Source organism: Corvus kubaryi, unplaced genomic scaffold (genome assembly GCF_017639235.1).
Source record: "Corvus kubaryi isolate FWS band 111438036 unplaced genomic scaffold, C.kubaryi_AGA036_p1.0 37387, whole genome shotgun sequence".
In the NCBI taxonomy this organism is placed as follows: Eukaryota; Metazoa; Chordata; class Aves; order Passeriformes; family Corvidae; genus Corvus; species Corvus kubaryi.
In genome coordinates, this window is record NW_024581129.1 from 4,965,403 (window position 1) to 4,983,119 (window position 17,717).

At 50.3% G+C, this 17,717-nt stretch overlaps 1 protein-coding gene across 1 annotated transcript; it reads left to right on the forward strand.

Moving 5' to 3' along the window:
* The first annotated feature begins 1,546 nt into the window (after positions 1–1,546).
* Positions 1,547–17,431, forward strand: AMZ1 (archaelysin family metallopeptidase 1). The gene is made up of 7 exons (XM_042037401.1): positions 1,547–1,791; positions 9,036–9,366; positions 9,984–10,151; positions 11,031–11,159; positions 11,500–11,663; positions 13,094–13,270; positions 16,726–17,431. The coding sequence occupies exons 2-7, from the start codon at positions 9,063–9,065 to the stop codon at positions 17,293–17,295; spliced, it is 1,512 nt and encodes a 503-aa protein (XP_041893335.1). The 5' UTR covers positions 1,547–1,791; positions 9,036–9,062; the 3' UTR covers positions 17,296–17,431.
* The last annotated feature ends 286 nt before the right edge of the window (positions 17,432–17,717 follow it).

Genomic DNA, 17,717 nt, shown 5'->3' on the forward strand with positions numbered 1-17,717 from the left:
TCTTTTCTTCCAGCTGAGTGGAGTGCGAAGTCACTGCTCTGCTCTGCTCTTCATTTGCATTCACTGTATCTAAAAGCTGTGTGCTGATCTCAGTAAATAACTGACAGCCATAAGGAGTGCAAAGCAGCACTGTGGAAAACAAAAATAAGATTTCCTGCATGTGCTGGTGGATCCATGCAATCCCATGAATCCACAAGGAACATATCTCCTTAAACTGCATGTGCCTGTCCCTGTATTTATAAAAAAAACCTGTGACAAGACAGGCTGCAAAACCCTGGAGTTCTGATTGTATTGACAACAAACAGAAAACTTGAGCAGATCAAGGAACCATCCTGCTCCCCAACAGTTTCATTTGCACCTTAACACAAGCAGTCCCACTTCAGGAGTCACTGAAAAATCCAATCCGGGTTTTCCCCATTCCATATTCTGAAAAAAAAAATCCAGTCCGGGTTTTCCCCATTCCGTACTCCGTGAAAAATCCAGTCCGAGTTTTTCACCCATTCCGTACTCCAGAAAAAAATCCCGTCCGGGTTTCCCCCCATTCCGTACTCCGGGAAAACTCCAGTCCGGGTTTTCCCCCATTCCGTACTCCGGGAAATATCCGGTCCGGGTTTTCCCCCATGCCGTACTCCGTACACCTGCCTTGGTCTGATTAGGAGAGCACAAATTAGGGCAATTTTTCACCAGCGATGCTGCCAGTGCCTCCAGAGCGATGCAGGCTCCGGGCACGCAGGCTGCAGCAGTGATGTTCTCATCCCGGTGCTTGCTAATCCTGCAGCACGGCACGTGGTCATCTGCCCACTCCCATGGCCACCGCGGCTCTGGCAGGACATTCTGCTGGCCCTTGCAAGGGCCCGTGGTTGTGCTGGACCTGCAGATGGCATTCGGGCTTCCAGGACCACTACAGCTCCTGAGGTTGTAAAATATATTTTTTTTTCCTAATTTCAGTTTATGTCACTTAGGGACACGCTTGAGTCCCAGGCAGGGTATTCCTTTTTCCTCCCATCCAGGGATGGCAGAAATGAGGGATCAAAGCACTGAAGAGGATCAAAACCTGAAAGGCAGAAAAAATGAACCCATGAAGAAACGGGAACAGAGATCCACTCCTTTAATGTAATCAACCTTTCCAAGAACAGATAATATTCCCGAATTAAAGGACATTGTGGGACACAAAAATGCATCCAGGTCATGTGGGAGCGATGCCGTGAGCGAGGCATCAGGAGAATTGCAAACACGGCTCGCAGGGCGGGGATGGCACCAGCCACCGGCACAACCAGACCCCAGACACCCGCTCCTCGCCCAGCTCTCATTAGAGCACAGACTAAAGGGTTTCCACCCCGCGGCACTGACGCGCTGCTCAGCCCCGGGTTCTTTTGGGAACGCGCTTCCCAAAACAAGGGCTGCCTGCGCTCCCGCTCCCCTCCCAGACGCCAGCGGCCGAGCCCGTCCTGCTCCCCCGCACCCCGTGTCCCCGCACCCCGTGTCCCCTCCCGGCCCCGAGTCCCCTCCGGGCCCGGCCGCTCCCTCAGCCCGGCTCCGCGGGCGCTCCCCGGCGGTTGCCCCGCGCCCCGGCAGGAGGCGGCTCTGGGCGGCCGCTCGGCGAATCCCGCGGGCTCCCGGCGCCGGGGCCGAGCCCCCCTTTGCTCCCCCTTTTCCTCCTCCTCCTCCTCCTGCTGCTCCTCCTGCCGCCGCCGCCGCCGCTGCCGGGCTCCGCTCCGCCTCGCCAGCCCCGAGCCGTGTGCCCCGGCCCTGCCGCTCCTCCCGGCCTCCGCAGTCCCGGCCCGGCGGGCGGTGAGTCTTGTCCTGTCCCCCCGGGCAGGTCAGAGGGTTCGCGGGGTCGCCTCATCGGGGTAGAGCACGGCCAGGCGGGAAGGGGGGTCCGAGCGGCCCCGGCGTGCGGCGGGACCCCCCGGGGGGCTGGGGCATCTGCCGGGTGATGGGCATCGCCCCCGGGGTGACGGGCACCGCTCCGCGGGTCAGTGTGGCCGGGTTCAGGGAGATGGGCAGCCCTTTCCCGGCGACGGCGTCGCTCCCCGGGTGATGGTGGCCGTGCTCGGGGCATCCTCCCCCGGTGGCGGCGGGTCACGTTTAGGGCATCCCCCCGGCGGCTGGTGACCGCGTTTGGGGCATCTCCCGCCGGGGATTAGGGACTGCGCTCCGGGCATCATCCCCACGGGCTCCAGGGGTCCTGCCCGGGCACTCTTGGTGCACCCTGCCGGGGGTTTGCGGTGCCGGGCGGCTGAGCTCGGTCTTCGCGCTTGGTGCACGGTCCCAGAGTGCTGGGGGACTTGTTCCCTCTCTGCACGCCCACCCGTGGGATTCCCGCACCGGGGACCAGCATCAACAGCCCCTTTTCCACATCAGCGGGGCCGGGGGTGTCCAGGTGTCCCAGGAGCAGCACCTGCTTCTGCAGCCCTTCCAGAGCACGCCTCGTACACAGCAACCCTCCGGCTGGCAGAGCTGGCACATCAGGGTACAGCCGGCCCCTACGAAATCGTGGATTTGGGCTCTTTGTCCCCCCTAGACATACTGGCTGTAGTAATACCTTGGACCCCCCTCCTTCTCCTTGGCTATAAAATGCCCACAAACATCCCCGACCTGGCGGCACCATTTAAAAAGCACTTGATGTTTTGGGAGGAGGAGGCACCGCGTGCCTTTATACCGCGGGATGAGCCACTTTTATAACGCCCGTGCTCCAGGGAATACCCACCCTTAGCTATACCTGTTTGGGAGTTCATCCGTATGGAAAACGCAGCTGCTTTCCTGGCTAACACTGGGGTTGTCTCGCAGAGACCATTTAGTCTGTCTAGACAAGTATGATGAAGAGCAAAGTGCCTGGAGCTGTGAGTGATTAGAGCTCGGGTATCTCTGCAGTGCTACGTTTGTTGCACAGCTCTGATAGATGCTGCTCGGTGCTTTCGGGTCTTTGGTTAGCAAGTGCACAGCACGCACACACGGATTGTGGAGGATTATTTCGTGTCAGAGCCAGGGAAGGAGAACACAGCCAGCCCTTCATCACATGTGTGCATGGGAGAAGCATCACAGGCAGTTAAACCAGACTAAAATGAACAGAGAAAACAATGAAAATGGTGAATAAACGGGTGATGAGGGGGAGGAGGGGGAAAGGCACATACTGCCAGCTTACTTTCTAAAGGGTAGTACAGAGAAGTTCATGAATGTTTGTGTGACACTTAGAGAGCCTCGAATAGCAGGCACTGAAAAATAGGGTAGCGCTTTGTACGAGCATAGAATAAATAAAATCCGTAGAAGAGAAGGCTGAAACAAGGGATAATGTATGTCCTCAGTACATATTAAAATGAAGCACAGTGTAGTGGGAGAGCAGGCTTTAACATAAAACAAAATCAAGGGCAAAGTGGATGTGTATGTGTTCTTAAATACTTAAGAACACTTAAATAAGAATATTTAAATAAGGACAGATGGAAGCACCTGCCTCCATCTTAAGTATTTAATGACCTTTACAAATCTTGTCTTTCACCTTGCAAACCTTTTTTGCATATTGTTGAGCTGTCCATCTAACTCGTCCCGCAGTCCAAGTTAATTAATGAGGCAGATTCCTGGGAGGACAAACTTCCAGGACTGAGCCTTGCAGCAGTAACACATCAATCACATTTCCAATAGGACAGGCAGATTCCCCTCCTGGTAAATGCACACGTGAATCCCTGAAGGTTTCCACAGCACCAGGAATGACTCTTCTCGAGACCATCTGTTTCTGAGCCACAGACATATTCTAGAGACACGGCACACAAATATTATTGGGATCTGGCACTATGTGAGGCCAGAAGGCTTTATCTGAGTTTATGGGCTGGAACACACACAGATCTGACTCAGTGCTTTGTGGCCCTTTAATGCCAAGCGAACAGAGGATGCCACAGCTCCACAAGTAGAGGGCTGAGCAGGTCCAGAGTGGATTTTCTCTGTGAGCAGAGGGGATTGATTCTGAAAACTGCTGGGTATCTCAAAATACTTGCACCTCAGGTCTGAACCTGGCCAAACAGATTTGGTGTGACCCCAGAAGCTGAGCCTACTTGGCAGGCAAAGCCTGGCTCCGTGTGAGGGGCTGTGTCGAGCTCCTCGAGGAAGGAGCTGGACCTCCTGAGAGGTCCAAACAAAAAGCTGAGAATTTTGTTTGGAGCAGAGCTTCTCAGTCAAGAAAAATCTCTTTCTATACACGTCAACAAATAAATTGAGAAAATTGCTTTCAGGCTGTTGTTGGTGCAATATGGGGAAGCACTGGGAAGGAGAGGCTGATCCTGGAGCATCAGTAGCAGACACTAAGTGCAAATCTCAGAGAAAGAGCTATTAAGCAACTGGGGCATGTGTTGATAATTAGTTATCACTCATTATGTTTGCTCTGGGCTTTTCATTTCTGTTGACTGGCAATGAATTTTCTGCACTATCACTGCTTGTTTACAGTACAGCACCTAACAAACATAATTAATCAGCGTTAAGAGACCCTGCTAATGTCCCTCTGACATCCAAAGAACCGGGTTAAGTCAGTTTGCCTCCAATTACTTCACAAGAGCTGAGAGGGGAAGGGAACAGAGGGAATCTCCTGTGCATCTGCAACCTGCAGTGCCTATGGGACAGTCAGAGTTAGAAATTACTTACAAATTGGCTTATAAAATAAATGACTTTAGAATGACCAGCTTAAAAAAATAAATTAAAAAAAATACAATCTCTGCAATGTTAGGATCAAATTCTATACAGTACCAAATAAATCCATTATGCACTGAGTGCCCTTTCTGTACAACATGGAATTTCTGCACACAAGACCATCCCTGTCTTGTCAGAATATCCCAAATGAACTCACACTGTATGATATTGCCTTGGCCTTTGAGAATCACCCTGATAGCCCCAGGCATATCTATCCAAGAAAGCAGTGTCAATATATTAGAGAATAAATGACATATCTATGAATTACAAACAGAATAATTCATAGGTAATTTCCAATTACAGAGAATAATTTATATGTGTCTGATTTGCAAAGAGAATAATTTATGAGTAACCTGAATTACACATGAAGCACATTAACAGGTTACTGTGGGAAAGGGAGTGTACAGACTGCTCAGGTGACACGTGCTGAGCCTGGATTTTGGGACATTTCTTGTGAAAGCACTCCCCATGAAAATAAAATCTGTCAGATGTCATAGTAAACAGATTTGTGTAATGTGCCCAATCTGATCTGAAACCTCTGAGAGGTGCTGAAAGCCAGAGACAGAGAATGTATTGGAGCTCTTGCCGTGTGGAGCACCACAAGCAGAAAGGCCACAACTTGGGTCCTACAACAATAACCACTGGAAAAGGCTGCTGCCAGGAGCACACAAAGAGCCCAGTGCCAAAACCTTTGGGTTCTTTGTGTCTCCTCTGCACTGCGTGGATGTGGTGATGGACAATATGAAATATGCAAATAACAGAAAAAAAGAGGAGGGTCTCCCTGAACTGGATGAGATTCCCAGCACAGGCTCCTTCCCTGCCCCTGGAGCCTGCAGGTGCTGGAGCACAAGCACATGTTCCATCCCACACACAGGGACATTGCTCCTTCGTATCATGGAACCACTGAGGTTGGAAAAGACCTCCAAGATCATCAGGTCCAACCTTCATGGACTTCTTACGGTCCAACACAGGTGCTCCTTGTTTAGGAAAAATTACAGTGTTAGTAAATGGCTGTGAGATGGAATGACAAAATGTGTACTGGGAAGAGGATGTTTTCCTAATAGTAAGGTAGAGAATGGCATGGAAGTGGACGTGGAGAGTGCCTCCAGTTGCAGCAGATCTCTACATTATTATCTTGCTTAAAGCATTTCTCAAGTGCAACTACAAATTATTAGATTTTTAAACAAAAAGAGTTAGTTTCTCCTTCCCAGGACTTGCTGGTCAGGTCCTACAGCTTGTCACTGAACAAGGGGCCAAATTAGCTTCTTTAAAGGCAAGACATCTTCTGAAATACCTGAAGGGCAGAAGGATGCATTGGTGCTTCCGCTTCTTCATCTGCACCCTGGCATCTTAAAAACTGAGTCGGGAAAGAAACTCTCCAAGCCAAAGTGCCATTTCCTCCTGAGGCACTGCCCCAGGGAGTTACACCAGGCACCCTCAGCACAAGAGCTAAAAATTATAAAGCCCTGTTGCTCTGGTTCAGTTAATGAAACACCATATCCATATATTAGACCAAGACAAATAACATCTACTATGGCTAATGTTGTAAAAGAGCTGCTTTTTTCGACCACTAAAGTTGGTCCATAAATTTTTTCTGAAGCATTAATTTTCTCAAATGAAATATTTTAGAAAAGCTTACTGAAGAGAAGTAATTGTCCTGGATTTGGAGAGTGTAATGGGTTGCTGCTGTTCTGTTGGAAGCAAAGCCAGACTCTCCAGGACAATGAGGCACATGTCACTGGAGACTGAATTCCTACAAATGAATCCCTGAGCTTTTGAACCACTAAAGCGTCGTCATGGGCATCCTTGGGCATGGTGAACATCACAAAACACCCATGGTCACAGCTGGAAATGTCTGGAGCTGGGTGAATGTCCCCTTTTAGGAAGCCTTGGGAAACAATGTATATCCCATAGCTTTGGGCTCGCACTATATTCCATGAGGGACCCCGGGGGGAACACTTACTACAAGACTGTGCACTCATTGTATTTGCTGTCACATAAATCCACTCTTTACTGCTTCCCATTTAGCAGAGAAAAATCCATACATTTTAACCAGCTGCTCCTCCCCAGACCGACACTCCAGTTGTTGCCCGGAACATTAATGAAGGCAGCTCATGCTTCCAGAAACTTTAAAATTTAAATCCTTTAACATGATTGGTCTCAACCTGGAGCAAGTGCAAAGTCTCTTTCCTAACTTCTCTGGGAGCACTAAGCAGGCAGCAGCTCCTGGGATCACATCCTTGGGGAGTTGAATATTGCTAAGAGTTTCCCAGTGAAAGTTCTGCAATCTCCAGGAAAATGATCCTTTTATTTAAAGGCTGTGCAGAACAAATGAAATCTTGTCCATTAGGAAAAGGCAAATCTTCACCCTAATCCAAGGCAAAACTCCTGATGACCTGCTGGGGTCAGACTCTCACTTTGTCCTCCCAAATCTGGAAGCAAGTCTGAAGTGTAGAGATTTGTGTCACTAAGTGCAGAGTAACCTCACACAAACTCTTGCTGCTCCCTGTAAAAACCAGCTGGAGCAATTTGGACAATTTTTGGCAGTAAGAAGAGCTGAGAAAGTATCACAGATTTTTTTTTTCTAAACTTTCACTGGATTAGAGCCCTTGTACACTTCAGATCCCCCGTGCCACCTGCTGTCAGCCTTTAATATGAGTGAAATACAAAGCTCGCAAAAAAATGAAAGAAAACTGCTTACCCACTCCCTCTCCAGGCTACACACCCTTAGAGACAAAAAAGATCACACAAAATGAGCCCTTTTAAGGACTACCAGTACATACACAGCTCTTCCCAAGGGTTAGATGAGAAGGAATGCAGTGTTAATTTTAATGGGCTGCCACTTTCCTCTTACAGTGCAAACCACCTCTGCATAACTGAGGAAAGGCTTCAGCTCATGTTGGTACTATTTTTTTAAATATTGAATTTTCTTAATCATATTGATGTCCTCAGGGGCCACTGAATGCCACTTACCTGGCAGAACTAGGCTGCAGACCTACTTAAATTATAGACTTAACCAGTTCCTCCTTAAAATATTTAATTTCTCTTTTTTTTTTTTTTTCTGTGATTGAATGCTGCTGTTAGAGCAGTGATGGTCAGAAGCTGAAGCATTTGGTATCCACCCAGAAAGCTTGTCTGGCTCCTTTTAAGTTACTATTAACTTGCCTAGAAGAAGAGAACACTCATTCCTAGAAACCCTGTGATTTTGTGCATACATACCCTGAATTTCTCATTCTGCTGTGTACAGGTGGAGCACTTACCTGTGGTGGGCAAAAAGCCCAAAGCACTGCTCCAAAATGCTCCAGTTCTGCTTGACAAAAAATTAGTGTCTTTGGAAAAATCCAGACATAGATTAGTCACAGGGGCTCTGCTTTTCTTCCTCTTTTTCTTCCCTCTCCCCAAGGCGTTTACTGGCACCTCCCCAAGTGCATAAACTGCAGTGGGAAATAGGTGCCTGACTTCTGCAGCTTTGGAGAACACTGGCCTTAGAAAGGAGCCTGGAGAGGACATTTACAGGATGCTCCAAATGAGCTTCTTTGTGCTGCAGGCTTTCATTTGCTCTTTATTTACCACTTGACATCATCCCCAGCGTTGCTGATGCTAACACAGTGTGGCATGAAGCCATTCACAAAGGGACACGATGGCAATGGGCCCGAGCGTGTCCTGCTAGAGAGGCACCACCAGCACACGTGAGCCTCGCACAGCAGGTCCCACCTTGGCTGGGCAAACCTCCCCAAATCCTGCAGCCTGACAACAGCACTGGGAGCCAGCAGATGCCCTGGGATAATACCTAGGATTAAAAGCTCTTAGAGGAAATTGTCAACAGTCAACAGCTGCTTTCACTGGTGTCAGGTAAGTCAGAAGTTTAGGCTTCTGATCGACAGATGAAGACCGATATCGACCTCTTAGTTCCTGACATGGATCTATTCCAAGGAGTGTGGTTTATCCCAAGCAAATAGAAGCACCACCTTTCCACATCCTACAAGGTCCAGTGCAACCAGTTGCACAACACTCAGAGGCCTTTCCCATCTTATTGGGGCTTCAGGATAGAGCACCAAAAAAAACCCCAAACGAGTCAAGCCATCTGGTTTACTCCAGACACCCAGCAACGTTCTGGAGCTATGCATTCTTGAGCACCATCTGCTGGCACAGGGTCCCTGAGCCAGTGACACTCAGGGGATGTGGAGAACTCCGCAACCGCCGCTCCCACGCGACACGTAGGGCTCCAGGCCAGGGCAGTGTACAGCGTCCATAGCTCCCATCAGCTGGGATATTGGAGCAAACTGCTCTGAGGGCCGAGCGTGAGAAGGTTGCCCGTCCCTGGCGAGGCCGGGTGCTGATGGCTGTGTCCCCTTGCGCAGGCAGTGCCCGCCGTGGGTGCCCCGGCCATGCTGCAGTGCAAACACGCGCAGGAGTTCAGCTTCGGGCCCCGCGCTCTGAAGGATGCGCTCATCTCCACCAACCCCGCGCTGCAGGAGCTCTATGCCAAGGCCTTCTCCAGGGCGGAGAAGCTGTTCCTGTCCGAGGCCTACAACCCCCAGCGGACGCTGTTCTGCACGCTGCTCATCCGCACGGCCTTCGACTGGCTGCTCAGCCACCCCGATGCCCCCGAGGACTTCGAGACCTTCTACCATGCCATGCTGAGGAGGAAGCAGAACTTCTATCGAAAGCACATTTACCTGCAGCCCATAGGTAATGGGGGAATCTTCACTGGGCCGCCTGGAGAGACACAGGGGGGGCAGTGGGTGGTGCTGAGTGCTGCTAACACCCTCCTCTGAGGACTCACCTGCAAAGGCAATGGCTATAGCAAAGAAAAGTGTACCAGGCAAGGCTCTGACATGCTCCCGGCCCAGAGTCACAAGCCATGATGGTAGACCTGCCATGTAAATGGTATGTGTGCCCCTGGGTGAGGCTCGCTATGAATTTATGCATATATGTATATCAAAACATGAAACAAGGCTGGAAAAACCAGCATTTCTGGAGGTCTATCTCTGGTGGTTCATTAAACACAGCCACTCATTCCCACATTAATAATTCTGCACAACTTAAACAGGAGACAACCTTCCAGCACATCTGCTCTGCTAATGAGAGCATACTAATGCCTTGAGCAACCTCTCAGGAAGAGCTCCCTCTTCTCCTCTATATCCATAACCACCCAGAGGTGTCCACCACATCCCCAGGTAGGCAATTACCTCCAGAATGAACCAGCCTGCCCCGTCCCCAGTAGCTGTGGCCAGTCCCACAAAACCCCTTCAGACCCTAATGTTCACCCTGGCTTTAAGGGACTGATAAGGAGCTTCTCTCCTCAGACTTAATCGAAGGGCCTGCGGGACTCTCGCTGCTGGATTCCCTCCAGAGCTGTGTGGAGTCTTTCTTCCTGGGTCTGCGTGTGAAGTGCCTTCCCTCCATCCCAGTCTCTTCCATTCACTGCTGCTTCCGCCACAGCCGGGACTCGGACAGGGTGCAGCTCCACGCAGGTGAGGAAGGACCTGGCAGCAGGGAGCCCACAAACACCAGCCTGGCACACGGGCATGAGTGCTCCCGTAGGAAATGCCTGACACAGCCCTTCATTGCCTGAGCAGGGAGGGGATGAGGAAGGGAGTGAAAAGGGAGAAATCCTGTTCCCATGGAAAGCCCAGAGCTTTGAGGCTGGAAACAGGAATAAAAAACAAAGTGACTTTCATCATCTTTTCCTCTGCTGTTTGTATTTTTCAGTGCTATTATGTTTAGGTCCAGCTCTGCAAAGCGATCGGATCAGCTCTGCGGGAAGGCTCTGTTGATTTGGTGCACTCCGAGTTCTCCCATCCCTTGTCCAGAGCCAAAGTAAATTATTGGCCTGGGTGGTTCAGGGGGGGAACTCACAGGCCTTTCATGATAGGAAATTTGGGTTCAAGTGTCACACAGCTCCCCAGGGGAACAGGTTTGCCAGCTGCCAAACTCGCACTGCGCAAACATCCACCTGGAATGAGCTGTTTGCGGGTACCATGGGCAGCACATGCTCAGCACAGCCCCAGCACTGCAGCCCTGGGGCTGTTCCAGATCAGTTCTGAAATGCCTGTAGGGGAATTCTGCTCCCAGGTGCTCATTTCCATGGGTTAGTACTGAATTCACCTGCATTTCTGCTTTGTTTTAACTCTGTGCTCAGCTCCACTTCCAAAGTTAAGTCTTCTCTGATTTGAGGGATGGGTTACACAGCCATGGTTCTCTCAGTTCATGGTTCTCCATGATGAATCCAGCAGCTCTGCCTGTCTGTGGCTTGGATTACATCCTCACCACCATGAGCAGTAGAAATTCCGGCTCTTTGTGCCTTCCAGGGATACTTCATTTAAATTAACACCGCTCTTGTATTTGTCCAGATGGGATCCTGAATTTCCTGAAGAACAACAAGCCCATGGATGCCCTGTGTGTCCTTGGACTCACTCTGCTGGACCTTTACCCATGTGAGACCTGGAGCTTCACATTCAGCAAATTCCTGCCAGGACAAGGTGGGATTGGTGTCCCATGATGATCTAGCACAGCGTGTGAATAAGGCAGCACTGTACCAAAAGCCTTCCCTGGGAGACTAGAATAGCCAAACCTTATCCTTAACATGTTAATCAACCCCGATAAGAGGAACTAGATTTTCCCAATTTAAAATTAGGGGGATCAGGGCTCCTGATCCAACCAGAGATAACTGAGGTGATACAAACCTTTTGGGGAGTGGGTCTCATCACACCCTGTGTGCCCAGCTGGACTCTGCTCCCACAGCTGTATTTTCATGCTGCATAAGATGAGAGACAGTTGTAAAAGAGCAGATGCCTGACTTGTACTCCCCTCTCTTCACAGAAGTGGGAGTCTGCAGCTTTGCCAGGTTTTCTGGGGATTTCCCCCAGGCTGGTTGTAGCAGCTTGAACCCACCCACACAGAAGGAAGAGCTGTGTGAAGTCAGCAAGGAGGGCAGAGACCGGACCTTGCAGTTCAGTGCCCAGGAGATGGTCCAGTGCTGTAAGGTAGGACCAGCAATCTCCTGCACCTTGTTTCTTCCTGTGTAGGGTTAAATATTTCAGGCCAGGGCACAATCCATGCTTCAGCCCAGTGAAGCAGCCATGAGACTACTCCCAGAAGCACAGGCAATCACAGCTAAGTCCACACCAAATTCAGACATAGAGAGCTTGCACTTTAGTGCATTGCATAGACAACTCCCACTCCCCTTGCCACTGGAGCACATGACAGCATCAGTTATGGGGAGGCTACAGGACTTGCCTCAATACAGAATGGTTTGGGTTGGAAGGACCTGAAAGACCATCTTGTCCCAAACCCCTGCCATGGGCAGGAACACCTTCCACTAAAGCAGGTTATGTCATGGAGCAGCACTGAAACAACTTTGCCCAGCTCCCAGGCTCATGCCTGGGTAATCCTGAGTATTCTGCTTGTCAGGCACAGCAGGGCTGATACGGTATTTGGAAGTTAATCAGAATATCTGGTGGAGCTGTGTGTAACTAACAGATGGCTGGAAAGGGTGACTCTGTCCTCCTCAGACATTGGCACCTGCAAGGGGAGGGGTCCCTGTGCCAGACCTGGCACATGAATGGATGAGAATAATACCTCAGCCAAATTTGCACATTATATGCAGATGCCCTTAAACCCCCTCACCTCCAACACATCCTCTTCATGCGTGCTGTCCTCCCTCATCCCAGCATCTGCCAGATTCCAGCTCTGCTTCCAGTGTTCCTCCCAAAGCTGGCCCACACAGAGCAGTCCCACCAGTACCTTTGAAGTCATTTCCCTTTGATCCCCTGGTATTTGCTCAGGATTTTCTAGTTTCAGGTCTCTTTCTGTAGTAATTTCAAATGATATTAAGTGGCAATGGGAGGAGGAGAGGAATCCTCCATCCTCAGCCTTTCCACAGTTGCCAATTCCCAAGTCAGTCATGCTTGGCCAGCTGACTCCAGCTCAGTCTTTTTGCTTTGGCACAAATGCTGATGGAGTCTGTTCTGGAAGGACCCAGATCTGTTATTGCCAGTAGCTTCTTACACATTTCTCACCCAGGCTGTGTTGCTCTTTTTAGGCCCAGTGGGACTGGTTTTCCTCTTTAAAAAAACCCTGAAACAACAAAAAACCTCCAAACACCACATTGTCCTTGGGGAAGAGCAGGAGCAGCATTGCCCCACAACTCCAAACATGCTGCCTACAGAGCTTCCCACATCTGCCTCACCCACACCCACCCTTCCTTCTCCACAACACAAACATGGAACTGGGAAGAGGCAGCCAGGTTCTCTTATCACCTTGGAAAAGCCTAGGCTGGAGGAGTGCTATTGCTGGGCAAGAGGTTGGTTAGACCGTCAGGGAGCAGGGAACGTGGAACAGCAGAGGAGGAGGAGGAGGGGGCAGCAGAAACAGGAATGACCATGCACTGCTGTGACCTTTGCTTCCCTGAAAGGTGACCTGTCATGAGATCTGCCACCTGATGGGGCTGGGGACGTGCCGCTGGCTGCAGTGCATCATGCAGGGCGCCCTGAGCCTGGACGAGGCCCTGCTGCGGCCCCTGGAGCCGTGTCCCATCTGCCTGCGGAAGCTGCAGCACGTCGTGGGCTTCAAACTCATCGAGCGCTACAGGGTGAGACCCCATCCCCCAGGCCCTCCTGGAGCAGGGGCAGGGCGAGGACAGGGTGGCTCAGCCCAAACCTCAGCACTGAAGGTGCTGCAGCAGCATGGTGAAGGCAGGAGCTCTCAGGAGCTCTCAGTGCAAGGTGCTGAGGCACAGAGGTGTTGTACACGGGCTCTGACCAACAAAACAATTCACACAAGCTTCAGGGCTTTTGGCTTTTCCCAAGAAACACTGCCACAGTCAAACCACACTTTCCTACTCCCACAAACAAGGTGGGTAGGGCAGGCAGATTGCAAGCAGGGGCAGCAGCAAGCACAGGGATTCCCACAGCTACGCCCTTTCCTGTGCCACCCAGGATTTTTGCCTCTCTGTGGCTGCTGGGAACAGGGAGGACATTGTAACTGTGTACTTTGCTAAAGTTATTCTGTTTAAATTTATGAGAAAGGATCCCAACTTATTACCGCCAATAAGTGGAAGGTCCCAGACTCATCTTTTGTCTCTTCTCTCCCACCCACACATGTTTAGACAGATCAGGAACAGTGCTAAAACACCCTTAGCTCCTGAAAGGGTTTTCTACCTCTGCTGTCTAAAAGGCAGGATTCAGTACCCAAATGGTTGGTGGAATAGAAATAATGTCACCATTCTCACTCAGCACCCATCTTCTCCCTGGTTGTGATTCCTGTCTGACACACATCATGTTCAGAGGCAGGATTTTCCACGGCTGCCTATTTTAAAGTCTGTGGGTTGTATTTGTAACAAGATATGAGGAGAATGAGAAAGGGGATGCCTCTAGTTTCATTCAGCTCAGAATCAGATACACAGAACATGGCAAAGACTGTGGGGAAACACACATTTTTTGTGGTTTTCCTACTTCTCTGTGGTGCTGCCAGACCTTCCTCTTACTCTGGCTGTTTGATCCCTGCTTCTGTCTGAGAGGTGTCTAAATTGCCCAGACCACCAGAGGAACAAATCCTGATTTATTTAAACACCCATCCTGTCAGCATCCAGCCAGTGCTTTCTAGAAGAGAACTGCCACCTGCATTAAGCTTTTTTAGAAACATTTTTGCCTTTACACCTGCAGCAAATACTGTAATTGGCTCAGCATCCTCCGGTGACAGGGAACACAAACCTGAAGGAATGATACACTTGCCAAATGTCACATCTGCTTCCTCGAGAAGGCAAAGCTCCGCTAGATACAGTACAAGCTGGTGTAAGAGAGCTGTGATAATCTCTGTAAGGGGCTTTGCCATAATGTTGAGAGGAGACATAAATACCAGAGATGAATTAAATAGTTAAGGAACCCGACAGAAGAGAGCAGAAAGCATTTCGAGACAATAACAGAGAGCAAAGTTAACTTGCCAAGCACGTTAAGTGCAAGTCTGAAGTCACATTTCCTCTTGGAAAACTATCACAGATCCCCACCTGCCACAAAACAGCTTCAGACACTCACAATAACCGCAGGAAATGCCAGACCCAAGCTGTGCTTTGGCAGCAGCAGCAGGTAACACTGCTCAAATCTGCAACTGAGACATGGTTACGGGCAGAGGAGCACGTGGGGCAGGAAAGCAGTCCTTATGCAGCAGAAAGAGCCCCTCAATCTATTTATCCGAGTTACACTCAGAAACACACTCCATTTTTTCATCCCAGCTGCTTATTCCAGCATGAGTCATCTTGAAAACTGAAAGCAAGTTAATTCTCCTGGTGTTTCCCCACCACAATCAACATTTCCACATTTCCACCTGCTGCTTCTGCAGCATCCCAGGCTGTCCTCACTTAGTAGCTGGATGAGTTTGCAGTGGCCACACACACAGAGACAGCAGGTCCCAGTGACATCCTTGGGGTGGACATCCACTTCAACTGCTCTTGCCTGCAGGTAAACAAAACCCACACAGAGCTTATCCCTTCCTGGTTAAACAGGAGAACATAAGAGGCTGCAGCCCTTCAAACCACCCAAAGTTCAAAAGAATAAGCCACCCAAAGGATGAGAGACTGAAGAGATTCTGGGAATTCAGGTAGTGATCTTGAGTTGATCATCTCCTTTTTCTGCCTTGAATAAGCCAAATGTACTGTTGGAACATCTGCATCTCCACAGCCTTTTTTCTTCTTGGGAATTGGGCTAAGTAGCAATTGGGATTCCTTCCCAGATTCACTATTCTTGGGAATTTAGAGCCATTACAAAGTCATGGGCTGCTCGCAGCTCTCCAGTAGCTTTGCTGTCCCTTTCACCAGCCCAGCTCCCACTGCAGTTTCTGGAGCTGCCTTTGTTGGATAAACCCAGAGGGAGGGAAGGGCCACTGGAGGTGGGATGAGGCAGGAGAAAAGTTGTCCCTGTACAATTTTTCTTGCCCCAGAGGGAGGGGGCAGGGTGGATTAACTAAGCTGAAAGAGTCCATTTTATTCCTGTACAAAATTCTTCCCCGAGGCTCCATGCTCAGACTGAAATGAGAAGCAGGGCCGATTTCTCCCACCCACTCAATTTGAGCTCTTTATCCTTTCTGTCACTTGCCTGAAGAGAGAGCAATAGAGGAGAGAAGGGGGAGGGAGCAGCAGGGTGCTGTGAGAGAAGGGAGCTCTGCAGGGCTGGGAATCTCCTGCCTGCTCCTCAAACACTGCAGCTCCCCCTGAGCTGGGCAGGGACAGGCCCAGCTCTGTGCCTGGCACACCATGGGGACAGCCCAGGCTAATCCTGTCACTGCTGAGCAACTGGGGGCTTTGCAAATGGATCACTGGGAGCTACAGAAAGTAAAGATGAAGAAATGGGGCCACAGGGGTGTGAAAAACTGCAAAACACAAAAAAAAACCCCAACACTGTAAACAAGGAAGACAAGATCCACTTTTACCCAGGGATGACTGGAGTACTGTGGTTAATTCCCTAAAGCATAAGAAATAAATGTGCCAGGAGCAACCCATCATATGCCTCATTGTGGCATTTAATATTTTAAAAGGAAATTGTCTCAGACATTTTCCTTTCATTAATTCTTTCCTGGAGCCAGCCTTCCCACTTGTTCATTTCAGCTCGGGAAGGGAAGAGCTATTCTTGGGAATAAAGCACATGTTACCACAGGCATTAACAGCACGATGAAATGCAATTCTTCACCACTATCTCAGGAGCTTTTATAATGACACAGTTTCCTCTGGAGAGGCATTGGTTTGCCTCTCCTGGAGACCACATTCACACAGCAGGGAGTGATCTGGTGAAGTTTTCTCTTACCATCTTCAGTAATAAGGCAGATAAAGTCCACATCTGACTGGAGGCAGCTCTGCCACAGTCCAAAAAAATGGGAAAGAAAAGCTCCTGCTTTGTAGGGTCACCAGGAGTAATCTGAACCCATCATCTGGCAGAGAGGACCGTGGCAGCTGCAGCTGAGCCACCCAAGATAAACAGGTTTACCTGGCAAACACTGGGAAAGGTGTAACTGGTGTCTCTCATCCTCCACAATGAAACCTTTCTCCTCTCACCACAGAAGCTCTATTCTTGGACACAGACTGTGCTGTCCACGTGGCCAAGGCAGGAGTCAGCAGAGCTGTCTGCCTCAGAGGACATCCTCCCGTTCAGCTCCGACTCTGGGATGTGCTGCGAGAACGACTCCGAGGCTGTGACCTCCCTGTCCGAGCCGCTGACCCCTGACACCTGCAGCCAGGGCCTGTCCATCGGGCCGGAGCTGGAGCAGGACGAGCAGCCGAGCTTGCTGCCGGAGGCGCAGGGCCAGCCGCGGCTCCCCGGGCACACCAAGGCCATGGACACCATCAAGGATTACGAGCTGTGGCTGGAGATGTGCATTGCTGCCCTAGAGAAGAACGTCTCTGAGGAGGAACTGGCTCAAGTGGACAGGACCGTGGATGCCCTGGCTAAGTGGGAAATGTTTACAGGACAACTGCCTGCTATGCGGAAGGACCTGCCCTTTGCTAGGGACACCACCGGGCTACGAAAAGTTCTTGGAGACAAATTTTCCTCCTTGCGGAGGAAACTGAGCTCCAGAAAACTGTCCAAAGGGGAATCATCCCCTCATCGCTGGCGGTGGGAGGACAATTAGGCTGGGGCTGCCTTGGGCTGGCTTTGTTCACGTCACTGCCCTGCTTCCAGCCTTCCTCACCCCAAGTTGTTGCTGTCTAAGAGAAACAGCAACTCCCCCCAGGAATAAAAGGTGTTTTGTTTTCTGAGATTGCTAACACAGTTTTCATGTGATTGCTTCTTCTCTAAGGGTTTTTCCTGTGGTGGTCTAAGTGACAGCACCACCCCAAACCCACCTCAAGTCCCATGTGGGTGCTTTTATTTTCTTGGTCTGAAGTTGGCCAGGAAGAGGTCAGCCAGGTCCCCACCAAAGACTGAACATGCTCACACAGAAGCTCGGGCCATCTGAACAAACAGATGCAAACCAGGGCAGCTCTCCCACACACAGAGCTCTCCTCTGCTTAGCACGTCAGTCCCAGGCACAGATGAGATTTCTCCCTGTCC